At 30.9% G+C, this 14547-nt stretch overlaps 2 protein-coding genes across 2 annotated transcripts in view; both read left to right on the forward strand.

Moving 5' to 3' along the window:
* Positions 1-14547, forward strand: part of LOC145187652 (uncharacterized) — a 171854-nt gene that overhangs the window by 24547 nt on the left and 132760 nt on the right. The gene's annotated exons all lie outside the window — the stretch shown is intronic.
* LOC149881873 (uncharacterized) lies at positions 8198-10844 on the forward strand. Its single transcript, XM_090067350.1, has one exon. It carries the CDS (start codon positions 8198-8200, stop codon positions 10229-10231), a length of 2034 nt encoding a protein of 677 aa, XP_089923476.1. The 3' UTR covers positions 10232-10844.

Below are 14547 nucleotides of genomic sequence, written 5' to 3' on the forward strand. Positions count from 1 at the left end.
AAAAAATCTTTTCCACAAAAATTAATAGAAAATAGGCCGGGTGAATAAAAATGAGCAATTGCTTTTACTCAGTAATTGGTCAGCTTTACGTGAATAAAAAACTTAAGCAGTTTTCCTCATACTTATATTCGCGTAAAGGTAAGCAATTTACTCAGTAATTGCTCAGTTTTACATGAATAAAAACTAAAGAAAAGTTGTTGAAGTTTTTATTCACGTAAAGCTGACCAATTACTGAGTAAAAGCTATTGCTCATTTTTATTCACCCGGCCTAGTAAGAGACTTCATAAAATCAATTCTGATGAGAAATTTGCCTATGACAGTCGCTGATGATATGGGGAAGAATGAGATGATTAGAAAGGCTCTTCAAGCTTTTAGTGTGAGATGGAATCGTCAAAAAGCAAAAGAATTTATTCTTAAAGCTGCTGGCCAAATTTATGAAATTATTGCAAAGGATATAAAAAATGTATATCCGTCATTAATGTTTGATTCAGCGTCTCGTTTCAATACAAATGGTTTTTCTGCAAGTATTCGGTATACAAAAGGTGAAAAATTGCTTAATCGAACTTTGGGAATGCTCACTCAGCACGGACGGCAACTTGGAGCGGTTTTAGTTAATCAGCTAATTACTCTGATTGTGAAAGTAGGGAAAGGGGCAGATGATATTTACTCAACTTGTTCGGATCAAGGTAAAAGCATGATCAAAGCTTCTGATGCTATCAGAGAAATGCAAAGTCAAATGATCGTTTGTAATGAATTTGTTGAGGAAGCACAACAGTTTGATTTTGAAGATTTCGATCTGCTTGACCGAGTCAATTTTGAAGAAGAACTTGTAGGAAATTCTGAAGATACAGACGATGGGATCGAAAGGCTATCACATACTCAAGAACAAGAGAGAAAAGTAAATGTGTTAGAAAATAATATTGGTGCAATCTGTACCAAAATGTTTTGTGAAGCGCATGTTTGCCAATTAGCTGCAAAAGACGTAACAGAGCCGTTTGAAGCCACTCTTGCTGAAATAAGAAAATTTATAAGAAATACACAAGCGCCTAAATATGATGCAATTTTTGCTGATCTCAAGAGACCACGCAAAGATATTGCTCCAAGATGGAGTAGTACTTACGTCATGGTATCAGACATGTTTGAAAAACTCGCGATATATGAACGAATCGGGACTAATCGAAATAACTGCGAGCTAAGATTAAATAATGAAACTTGGAAATTTATTGAGGAATATGCAAGAACATTCGAGCCGACATTTTATGCAATGAAGTATTTTCAAAGATCAGACTATACCATGTCGGACTTCTTTTTACGATGGATGAGAATGATGAATTTAGAAAAGATTGCCGATGGACAAAATAATTTAACATCTAAACTTCTAGAAGCTTTAAATTTACGTTCGCAAAGATTTTTTGAATGTGATGCTTTCATCGCTGCTCTCTTACTGGATCCTCGTTTTGCATGGAATAGTGCTAGTCATGAAGTTTTCAACGATTTATTGAGAAGCCGTGGAGTAGATCATCTACTGAAGATTCATCACTTTGTAAACTCACAAAGACAACTTGCTGAAACTGCTCGACAGCCTGAAAATTTACGAGATGAAGATGAAGAACGTTTGAATCAACTTTCAGGTAGAGATTTTACTATCATTTAGTAATTGATATTTAACCAGTATTTGATACCAAGCGGTTTATTAAATAAATTTTATTCAATTACATTAAAAAATCAAGAGTTTCCACACTGTGTGTCAATAAAAGTTCAATGCTACTCAATAACTTGTTATTAATGATTTTCGTCATCATAGAGTATTATTCGTTTTTTCCATTTTTTTTTTTTTATTATTTCTTCACAAATCAAACGAAAATAGTTTAACAATTTTTTGATTTAAGGTCAAAAAGTCAAATTTTAAAGAAAAGTTTTTATCTTTTAAGTGTTTGAAAAACTTTGAAACTTTTAATGATTCGAAAATCAGTTCGATTAGACAACACTTGCTGTTTGATAAACATAATTGATATCTCTTCTTTCAGGAGGAGGTCAACGGCAAAGCATAGATATTATACAAAACACAAGAATTCATCAGCAAATAACAAATATTGTATATAGTGAGCCACGTATTGGTGTGAATGAAAGTTTTAATATTCTTGAATATTGGCATTTAAAACGTGATGATCCTAACTGGAAGGAACTTTACAATATTTCTCAAGTTGTTTTTGGTGCTGCATTTTCTCAGGTAAAAGTTGAACGAGATTTTAGTATCTATGCAATGGTCTACAACCATTTCAGAACTCGGCTTTCGGATGAAACATTAAACGCGATTTTAGTAGTAAGACAATTTTTGGATTTGCTTGACAAAGTCAAATTCTCTTTATTACGTTAATCATATGTAAAAAAAGATTCTATTTAATGTTAGTTGTTTTAAAATGGAATATAAAACACAACCCAAACTTTAATTCTTATCTTTGAAGACTCAGTAAAATTGACTTGTTTCAATGATTAAATCGATTTTTATTTAAGTTTGTATAATAAAAAAATTTTAAAAAATTACGAATGAAAAATAGTTGTAAAATATTTTAAAATTTAAAAATTTATCGTACCAAAATATTTTATTCGATAGCTTTTGAAAAAAACCAATCTCTAACAGTCATAATTTTGTTTAAATACTCAAAATTTGGCTATTAATATTATAAAACGATTTTCAAGATTTCCGTATTTTGAGGAGGCGGACGCCAATTGGCTGCGAAAGAAAAGTGTAGTCGAGAATTTTTCCGTCTTTTATAAACTCTGCTGATAGCTAAATAACTACATTAATGTAACTACATTAATGTAGTTATTTAGCTATCAGCAGAGTTTATAATAAATAATCAGCAGATTTGATAGCTAAATAATTACATTAATGTAACTACATTAATGTAGTTATTTAGCTATTAGCAGAGTTTATAAAAGACGGAAAAATTCTCGACTACACTTTTCTTTCACAGCCATTGGCGTTGAATTAAAGTTTCGCAGCCATTGGCGGTGAATACAAGTTGAATTCAACTTGTATTAAGATTGCTAACTGAAACATTCGAAAATAATGACAAGGCATGTCCTTGATTAATAAAAAAACAACTAGTCCTTAACAAGTTATAATTAATAAAACCGCAATGAAAACAATCACAATGTTGTGGTGTTTGACGTCATTAAAAAATACTTTTATACTTTTTATTTTTCTTGAAGAACGTCATTTTTTATCGTTTCTAAATTTTGTATAATATCGTCAGGATGGTGGAAAAACTTATCAAGTATCTAATTGGAGAGTATCGAAAAAAAGTTTTTATTTACTGTCTTAAGTTTTAAATTTACAAAATAATATTAGTCTTCCAATAAGCTTGAATTATATTATAATACAAGCAATAAAAAAAAGGATTCCATTTAATGTCACTTGTTTTGAAATGGAATATAAGAGAAAACCCAAGTTCTAAATCTTGTCTTAAAACGTGCAGAAAAATAATTAACTTTTGTTATGAAATAAAACAGGCAAACAAAAAATTTATTGCATTAATTTTGACACTTGTTATTTTGATACGCTGAATTCAAATCTAACATCAGATTTTTTGCATAGAACTTTTTAATTTTTGCCAATTTTAGGTTGTTAGCACATTTTTTCCGAAGTATTTCTGAATTGAAACTCATTTGGAAACTCTAGGGTATATTTTGAAAGATTTTATTTTTTATAAAACTAAAAGATGAAAAAAAAAGTCAATAACATGTTTAAAATAAACAATTTATAGCATGAACATTATCCTTTCAAAGTCAAACTTTTTATAAATTTATAAAAAATTAACGTAAATTTTAATTTTGAAAAGGATTTCGAACAAATCGTTTACTCATAAATATTCAATCGGGAAGAAACTTTTGCTTGTAGCTCTTTCTTTTTTCAACTTGCTTGATGCAAGTTGACAAAAAAAAGTTGGAAAGTACTATTGGACAATAGTCTGCCATCATGTGTGTTTCCAAATGTCCTTGATAACGATCATCCATTTTCTTAAAATCTTGGTGGAACCGCTCTCCTTTAAATAATCATCTTGACTAAGAAACTGTTTAAGATGCCTATTTATAAAACGAAGTTTTATACTTATTTCTCATCAAGAGCACAAAAGGCTTTCAACTTTCTAACAGTTAAACAGCAGAGTTTTCTTCTTTTTTATTTCCTAGAGAGTTTTTTACGACAGCCTCAAACGACAACCAAGCTGTTTTTTCCCTTGCTATCGATTGTTTTAACAAATTCTTTATCACTTTTAAAAATCGAGAGTTTATGAGCAATCAAAAACACCTGCTCCTTTTCCTTTATTGACTATATGGCAACACCCTTTGTTTTCATTTCTTCTGGCGGCGGGAGACTAAAATACCAACTTCAGTATGGCTTTCGGCGCTAGTTGAGAGGCGGAAGCCATTGAAGGCGGTCTCCAAATCAACTTGCCTCCGAAAAATCTTCTGACGGCGGCCCCCAGTGCCTTTCGCCTCCCGATTGGCGACGGCCTCCAAAACATTCCGCCTCCAAAAAAAAGTTCTGGCTGCTGCTGCTGCCAATCGGGAGGCAGAAGCCACTGGAGGTGGTCTCTAAACCAACTTGCCTCCGAAATATCTTCTGACGGCGGCCGCCAGTGGCGTCCGCCTCCAAAAAAAGTCGGCCTTTCGACAGAAAGTTACTTTGCCGCCGGGAGGCGTTATCAACTCTGTTTCCAACAACAGAAAAACAGTTAACATTAATTAAACAAAAGACTATTTATAAATAAAAAAAAAACTTCAGTCGCATTGATTAACGTCATTAAGAGTTAAATGAATGTCATTTAGTGGCTTGAAATTCTGGTATTCTTTTAAAATTGAATTTTCGAATAAATTTTTTCTTAGGGTCGTCCATTAATTACGCAACGATAAATTTAAGAAATAAACAAAACAAAAAAGATCACAAGTATTCCGTCCCAGAGCCTTTATCTAAAGCAAAAATTAAAATTGACCACGGACCAAGTGTTAAGAAACCCTGATATAATGTATGTTTTTGAAAAAACCTTACGGTCTCAATTGGGGTTTTTTTAGTACAAGGTACAAACATGTGATGTATATACCTATTGAAATTGTTTGATCTAAAGCCGCAAGTAGAAAAGCTTCCCTTTTTTCTATAGTTTGTAAGGAACAAAAATGTCACATGATGAATAGACCTGAAAATATCATATGATCTCCAATGGTCGTAAAAAATGTACCTGATTACATTTTTCGTCAGGTAGAAAAATAAAATACGATGTATAAATATAGTTTAGAATGTCGTATGATTTCCTGCCGTAGGTGCGAAAAGTACTTCATATGTACCTGCTATATAACACACAAAATGTGCACAAATTTAATAAGTGACATTACGAGTTAACAGCTGTAATAGATCTGAGTAAAATGGAGATTCATATCAAAGATATAATTGGCTATTTTGACACTCATTTGAATACAAACGAAAACGTAACTCCTAGCAGGCAAAAAGATATCTAAAAGGTATCTAATATACATCTGGAAACTGGTCTAAAAGACGTCTGAATTCACGTGTGAATGATTGCTAAATAGACACTTATCTTATAGACGTCTTTTAGAAGCATTATATTCGAAATAAATAAAAAAGAATGTATATTGCACATCTTTTATGCATCACGGTGCATAGGAACATGCTTTAAGACCTTGCAACACATCCCCAGAAGTTTTTTTTTGATTATCATTAGAAAACATTTCCTCATTCAAAAAATGTAAACAACAACTTTAAAAAAAACGTAGAATTATTAAAAAATCTGTAATGAAAATATATCTAAATTTTCACTCGGCTTGTTACTAAATTTCATAAAAACATCAAAGATATGAGATATGACAAGTTTTTCTGGTACAAAGTAACCTTATTAAACTGTTTTTTAATAATAATAATATTAATATTAATAATAATAATAGCAATGATGATAATAACAATAACAATAATAATAATAATAATAATAATAATAATAATAATAATAATAATAATAATAATAATAATAATAATAATAATAATAATAATAATAATAATAATAATAATAATAATAATAATAATAATAATAATAATAATAATAGTAATAATAATAATAATAATAATAATAATAATAATAATAATAATAATAATAATAATAATAATAATAATAATGATAATAATAATATTAATAATAATAATAATAGTATTAATAATACTATTAATAATATAATTTTATTGATTTTAATGTAGCTTTGCAATAATCTATCGTCAATTTACCTGTGTTTACCTTCCTCACACAGTCGCCACAAAAGTTATGTGCACAGCCAACCACTAAAGCAGTTTCTGGCGTTATTAAAAAACACTATATATTCCTGCAAAAATGTACATTTATGTTATAATTACATTTTCATCTAAAAATAAAAAATATTAAATTAAGAATAACGTGTTTATCTTTCAGATCATGATCATTTTAGTAAAATGTTATGCGCTGAACCAATGAAAATATTTCGTCGTTATAATGGTATGTAATTTATGATAACATACAATTTTATTACTTAAAACTCATTAAAAATTATTATCGTTACGACTTATGTCGTTCATATATTAGTATAAATTTAGTTACGTATAAATCTTTTTTTTCCTCTCTAGGGAACAAGTTTCCGTCAATCTAGATGTACGTTTCTTTAATGGCGGTCAATTATAATGGTGGTTTCTTAAAATCGATTTTTTTCTTTCAGTTAACTGATCTATAAAAGACATCTTAAATACATCTATACTTTACCGAAAAAAGGTATCAATGTGTTAATCTTAATTTATATATCTGCGTCTACAATTGGACATAAATAGAATCTCTGTAATTAGACGCTTTTTCGATGTCTAATATACGTCTGAGATATACGCATCTATGATAGATACAAATTAGAGTAGTCTTAGATGGTCTAAAAGACGTCTTTTGGCTGCTGGGCTTAAGCTTGCAATTGTGTAAATTCGAAAGAAATTTTCCAAGATAACTTGGATCCAATATTATATAGTAGCATAAAAAGTATTTATGCCATTTATTTACGATAATGAAAGTATCGTAGTATGATGACTAGACTCGAGTCAAAAAAAAAAAGGAGAATGATTGAATGGTGTATTTAAACTGCAAAAGAGTACTGTAGAATTAGAAAAAAACCTGCAAAAAAGTACAGAAGAATTCATTTTACAAAGAAAGTTATAAATTATTTCTCAATTTGTATAGTTCTTGGTTTATAATTCTAGCTTCAGTGCATTAAGTATTAGCACATGTCGCTGAAATTCTGTTGCACTCAGTAACTATTGAATTAAAGACCAAACATGTAAGTTCATTTGTATCACTAAAGCATGTACGATATAATTTAAGGAAAAAAAAACGTGAAAAAATGTTAACTATACATTTTTGCTTAATTTTTAAATTTAAACCATTATTCTTAAGCAAGTTTAAACATTTACAAGCCCATAATTTGTATTTAGAATTATTTCTAATACTCATCACGGTTTTTTTTTACAACATTCATATTTTTGCAAAACATCAAAAATATTCTGTGTTAACATTTTAATGTTAACACAGAGTATTGATTCTAAAACTAAAATTATTATTTGTTAATATTTCTAGCACCTAAACCTCCTACTACCTCCAACTTATATTTTTTATTTGTTAAAGTGTTAAACACTCCTGCAAAAATTTTCAAGCAGTGAGTAATCTGGTTGAAGCAGTAGAATCTATCGGCTGATTCTCTCGTGTCTTGAGAAAGTTCAACATTTTTAAGATTTTGTTTTCTCAAATCTTTTACAAAGCAAGTGTAGAAACTATATAAATAAGACTGGGACTTAATGAGAATGGAGGAGCGTGTGAGCACGTTTTATAATTTGGAGTGCTTTTTCTTTTGGCGGCTTTTTGGAATTTGGGGTTCGAAGTTTAATAATGGCGTAACGTTGTAGTTTTTATTCTAAGAAATATTAAGGTTTACACTCGTTCATTATTGATATAATTAACATTTATTAAAGTCCATGTATGTGGATTTTAAATGGTGACCTCGACGTGATTATAAAAATAAATTGATATTGTTTTACTGCTGAATTATCTGAATTATTTACTGTGTATTAAGTAAAAGTGAAGTCAATACACAAAAAGATATAAAGTTGATTGAAAATCGTTTTAAAATGAGTGTAAATTTAAATAAAAAGAAAAGAATTAGAAGCGGACATCGACAACATGTTGTTAGAATAGGAGAAGAGCTTGAATACATTAAGGACAACACAGAAAGGTTGAAATCATGTTTGGAAAACTTAAGTCTAAAGTTAAACCTTATACAAACATTGGATAACGATATTTTAGCCATGATAGATGACGAAGAAGCCATTGATATTGAAATTAATGAAAGCTCACATTTTCTTGATGAAATTCAGTTATTAATCATTCGAGCTCAAAATTTTTTAAAGACAGTAAGTAAAGGAGAAATTTCATCCAAGTCAATAGTCAGTTTATGTAACAGTAATATAAATTTACCTAAAATTACATTGGAGGAATTTGATGGGAACATTTTAAATTGGAGAGGATTTTGGGAACAGTTTAAAACAACTATCGGTGAAAATAACACTTTAAGTGACATAGAGAAATTTACTTATTTAAAAACATTGCTTAAAGGAAGTGCCCATGATTTAATTTATGGATTAACATTAACATCAAATAATTATGAAAAAGCTATAACCATGTTGACTCAACGATATGGGAATACTCAAGTATTAATTTCAACCAATATGGACAACTTACTTAAATTACCAAAGGTTAGATCAATTGATGACTTGGTTAAACTTCGTATGGTCTATGATAAACTTGAAACTAGTGTTAGAAACTTAAATGACCTTGGAGTGGAAACAGCTACATATGGATCAATGCTAATAAATATTTTATTTGATCGCATTCCAACAGAATTAAAAATTATTATCTCAAGAAAATTCAAACACGAAAATTGGAGCTTAAATGAACTTATTGAAATTTTTAATGAAGAACTTTGTGCTCGTGAGCGTTGTTCAGCAGTTGGTAGGACATCAGATATTAATGATGTAGATTTTCAAAATGAATTCACTGCTCAAACACTTCATGTAGATACAAAAAAAACCTTGGTTTGCTACTTTTGTAATAAGAATCATTTTTCTAATAAATGTTTAAATGTGACTGATAGAGAAAGTAGGAAAAATATATTAAGAAAACAAGGGCGTTGTTTCATTTGCATGGAAAAAGGGCATATTTCCAAAAGTTGTAAAGTGTTGTATAAGTGTGTGAAATGTAATGGAAACCATAATGTAAGCATATGTAATACCTCCAGTAAACAAAAAAGAGATAGACAATATTTTAATGATTCCCAGTCAAAGGAAACTATTACAAATCATGTAAATTGCTTACAACAAACGATATTGCTACAAACAGCAACTGCTTTAACTAAAAATACTAATGATAAAAAAGAGGAAAATTCAAGATTATTATTTGATTGTTGTAGTCAGCGAACATATTGTACCGAAATACAAAGAAAGAAACTAAATCTTAAAGTATTACGACAAGAAACAGTTTTAATGAAAAGATTTGCTTTAGATGAAGGAATTCTGAGAACATTAGATGTAGTACACATTAGTGTGCGTGGAAAAACTAAACCTGTCAATATATATATCCAAGCTCTTTGCTTACCTTTCCTGTGTTCCCCGTTGCAAAATCAAGATTTGAAATTGACATTAAAAACCTATCCTTATTTTAAAAATTTACAATTAGCAGAAAATGATTTAGTGGGGAACAATCTCGAAATTGACATTTTAATTGGAATGGATAATTATTATAAATTTATGACAGGGCGTATTATCAGGAAAACCTTTGATGGACCAGTAGCCTTAGAAAGTAATTTGGGGTGGGTTATTTGTGGCCCAACAAACATGACCGTTAAAAGAAGTTATACAGCTTCAAATTATTATTCAACGCATGTCATACATATTAATACCTTACAGGTTGACAATGATAGTTTAAAATCTAATCTAATGAAATTTTGGGAAATTGAAGGCTTAGGAGTAGAAGAAAATGAAGTTTACTATAATTTTCAAAATAAAGTGTACCATGATGGAAAAAGATATGTAGTTGCCTTACCATTTAAACCATTTCATGACACTCTTCCTGATATTCAAATAGTGAAAAAAGGCTTGAATCATTAAAACGGCGACTTGACAAGGATGAAGCACTTCTACACAAGTATAATAATATCATTTACCAATATTTAAAAGATGGAATCATTCAAAAGGTCACAGACTCTGGCTTGCCAGGTAGAATTCATTATATACCTCATACAGCTGTCATTCGTTTGGATAAAGATACAACGAAAGTGAGAATAGTGTTTGATGCATCGTCAAATATGATGCATTTGATATATTAGTTCGATTCAGACTTCACAAGATTGCTATAATATCAGACATCAAACAAGCATTTCTGAATATTGGTATTACTCCTTCTGACCAAGATTATTTGCGCTTCATTTGGTTTGATGATGTATTCTCACAAAATCCAGAAAAAATAATATTTCGCTTTAAACGTGTTGTTTTTGGATTAACATGCAGTCCATTTCTACTAAATGCAACAATACGAGAACATTTAAAAAACTATGTTAAGGAATTTGAAGATTTTGTTTCACAGATTCTTTGTAATCTGTATGTGGATGATACTGCAACTGGATTTAATAATGTTGCTGATGCCTTTGAATTTTTTCAAAGAGCCCATAAGGTGATGAAAGAAGGTGAATTCGAATTAGCAAAGTGGGCATCTAACTCAAAAGAATTAATAAACTTAATAAAGTCTCAGGTTGATATACCTAACACTGAACAGCATAAGAAAGTTCTAGGACTCAGTTGGGACACCAAGTTGGATGAACTTGTTTTTTGTTTTGATGAATTAGTGGATGAGGCACTTAAATTGCCACGAACTAAACGTTCCTTATTAAGTATCAGTTCAAAAATATATGATCCTCTTGGACTGTTGATTCCAATTACTATTCAATCAAAAATGATGTTCCAGAGAATATGTACAGAAAAGATGGACTGGGATGATCTCTTGCCTAATGATGTCTGGACACAGTGGTATAAATGGTTATACGGACTTAAAGAACTTAGTAGTTTACACATACCAAGATGTTTATTTATTGACATAGCTAAACAAGTAAAGTCTGTGCAAATTCATGGCTTTTGTGACAGTTCAACACAAGCATACACAGCATTGTGTTATTTACGAATTGAAGCTTATGATATGGTTGTTGTAAACTTACTTACAGCAAAAGCGAAGGTTGCTCCATTAAAAAAGCAAACGGTTCCAAGACTTGAACTCTTGGGTTGTCTAATGTTAAGCAAATTAGTAAATTCTGTAAAAAATGCAATTAATAGTGTACTTCATATAGAAAGGATTTACTATTGGACTGATTCAAAAATTTGTTTATCGTGGATTCATGGAGTAAATAAGGAATGGAAATGTTGGGTTGAAAACCGTGTTAATTTAATACGAAGTTTATCTACAATTAATGATTGGCATTTTGTTTCTGGAACCAACAACCCTGCTGATATTCCAACTAGAGAAAATGATTTAAATGTAGTACTCAAAAGTAAGAGTTACTGGAATGGACCCGAGTTTTTAAGGCTTGACCCTACTCATTGGACTGCGGAAAACAATTGTGAAGATGAATTAACAAAATCGTCTATCAATTCCGAGATGAAAAAACAAAAAAGTAATTTAAAAGGAATTGCTGATTTGGAAAATATGTTGGATCAATCCAGTATTGATTGTACTGTTTTTAGTATGCTGGAAAATGCCACGGTGGTGGAGGGACTTTTAATAATTGTGAACTTACACGAGGTAATAAAAATAGATAGCTTCAGCTCAATGAACAAACTTTTATTAGTAACCTCATATGTGATGCGAATCATAAATAATTTGTTATATCGAATAAAAAGAAGAAAAAAGAAAACTATAGGTTATATTAGTACAGAAGAAGTAATGCATGCTGAAATTATGTGGGTTAAAACAGAACAATTGTTAGCAAAAAAGCTTAATGAGTTTCCTGATATTTATCAATCCTTAAATTTAAAATATGATAGTGATGGTGTTTTACGATTACATGGACGTTTACCTAATGCAATTGTGGAAATTGATATTAAACATCCTATTTATCTCCGGACCAATTCTACGTTCACAAAATTACTAATATTACAAGCACATGAAAAAACAGGCCATGCTGGAATAAACAGCACCTTGAATGAAATACGATCAAGGTATTGGTTTTCCAGAGGAAGAAAAAGGATTTTATCCATTATAAAACATTGTGTTATTTGCAAAAAGGCACAAGGTAAAACTATGAAAGGTTCTGAACCACCTATTCTTCCAGATTATCGTTTAAACAGTGATTTTGCTTTTGCTAATACAGGAGTTGACTTTACCGGACCATTTTACATAAAGAATATCTATTCAGACACCAATGCGTTGCATAAAGCCTATCTGCTTTTATTTACATGTGCAGTGACAAGAAATGTACACCTGGAATTGACCCCAAGTATGGACATCCCTTCAGTTATTTGCGCACTTAAACGATTTTTTGCTAGAAGAGGATATGTCAAAATGTTTATTAGTGACAATTTTTCTACATTTAAATCAAACGAACTATCAAAATTTTTACGTGATAAACTTATAAATTGGAAATTTATTTTGCCGCTTTCCCCATGGTGGGGAGGGTTTTACGAGAGGTTAATACGTATAATTAAAGGAACGTTAAGAAAAACGTTGGGGAAAGCCCGACTGACCTTTGATCAACTAAACACAGAATTAGCTGAAGTAGAAATGATTGTAAATAGCCGACCCTTGTGTTACGTGTCTAATGAACACGACGTGGAACCGTTGACCCCTTCTCATTTGACTGTGGGGAGAAGACTTCTTAGTCAAGCAGGGTCGGTTGATACAGAGGATCCTGACCAGATTGAAATTAATGCGTTGGAACGTTTTGAACATCTGAAGACTTCAATCGAATATTTTAAAACAAGATTTTACAAAGAATACTTAAATGAACTACGGGAACACCACGTTTATAATCGTCGGAAATATGATGTTATAAATAACATTCAAATAAATGATATGGTGTTGATTAAAGACGACAATAAATTGCCTCGAAGCTGTTGGAAAAAGGGTGTAGTGATCGATAAAATAACTGGAAGCGATGGGAAGGTTCGGGGGGCTGTACTACGCGTAATTGGAAAGAATGGGATTGCTGTAAAGTTGAAACGTGACTTAAAGCGCTTGGTTCCTTTGGAACTTCAATCGAGCTGTGGACCTCCAATCGATCTACCGGAGAAACGGGTGTCGGCGAAAACTGCAGAGTTAAAGATGAAGCTGACCAACCAGTGATTAGAGATAGTGATCTCTAAGGTGGGGAGTGTAGAAACTATATAAATAAGACTGGGACTTAATGAGAATGGAGGAGCGTGTGAGCACGTTTTATAATTTGGAGTGCTCTTTCTTTTGGCGGCTTTTTGGAATTTGGGGTTCGAAGTTTAATAATGGCGTAACGTTGTAGTTTTTATTCTAAGAAATATTAAGGTTTACACTCGTTCATTATTGATATAATTAACATTTATTAAAGTCCATGTATGTGGATTTTAAAGCAAGACCTCAGCTATAACAATATAGCTATCGTTTAATTAAATAACAGAAATCATAAAAACTGCCAAAGAACTTAATATAAAGGTCAATAGTTCATGCTGTCAGTCAATAGTTCAATAGTTCGTGCTAATAACCCTTTTAACAAAAACTATCAAATCTCCTAACAAAAAGATCGATAAAATCCTTTTGAAAAATCATGGAGCTGGTTAATTCACCAAAACTTTCTATGAGATAAACTAAAAAGCTCTGTTCAAAAAAAGATCGATTAATTTTATTAACGTTGATTTGTAAGAGAATAGAGTTTGCTTTTTAAAAGTCAAAGTAATTCAATCAACCCTTGCATCATAACATGTGACAACTAAAAATCCAGACAAACTTTGTAAATGAATATCTCTTGAACGGAGTTATCAATTTTAATAATTTAAAAAACTTGATAACAAGAAACTTGTATTTTACAAAATAAAATGATAAAAAAATTATTTGTTTATCAGTCCATTTCGGCGAACACGGTCAAATTTTCTGAAAGCACTCTCCCTAATATGTACGCAATTTTTGTCGATATTTTTTCGTACAATACTCGATTGGATTTCTTAGTTGGTGGAGATTTTTCAGCTTGCCAATTATCTGCATGCACTAATCTTTCAATCTTACTCTAAAACTCCTCGGTCGGCGCGATTCGGGCGCATTAACAAGGTTTTTGTCTCTCGCCATATATTCGATATTTTCGCCTTTTAGGTAATCTTGCATTTTGTTTGAATAGTGTGCGGAAGCTAGATCAGACAAGAACACAATTTCTTCGGTTTGTGAACCTCGTTGATGGACTTCTTAAATTTAACCAGGC

Source organism: Hydra viridissima, unplaced genomic scaffold (assembly GCF_058129835.1).
Source record: "Hydra viridissima isolate aposymbiotic clone 2 unplaced genomic scaffold, HvirCarnegie_v1 scaffold_11, whole genome shotgun sequence".
Classification (NCBI taxonomy): domain Eukaryota; kingdom Metazoa; phylum Cnidaria; class Hydrozoa; order Anthoathecata; family Hydridae; genus Hydra; species Hydra viridissima.

What these genes read in the sequence shown, in the direction of transcription:
- LOC149881873 (XM_090067350.1), top strand. Translation starts at nt 8,198, where the DNA reads ATGAGTGTAAATTTAAATAAAAAGAAAAGAATTAGAAGCGGACATCGA.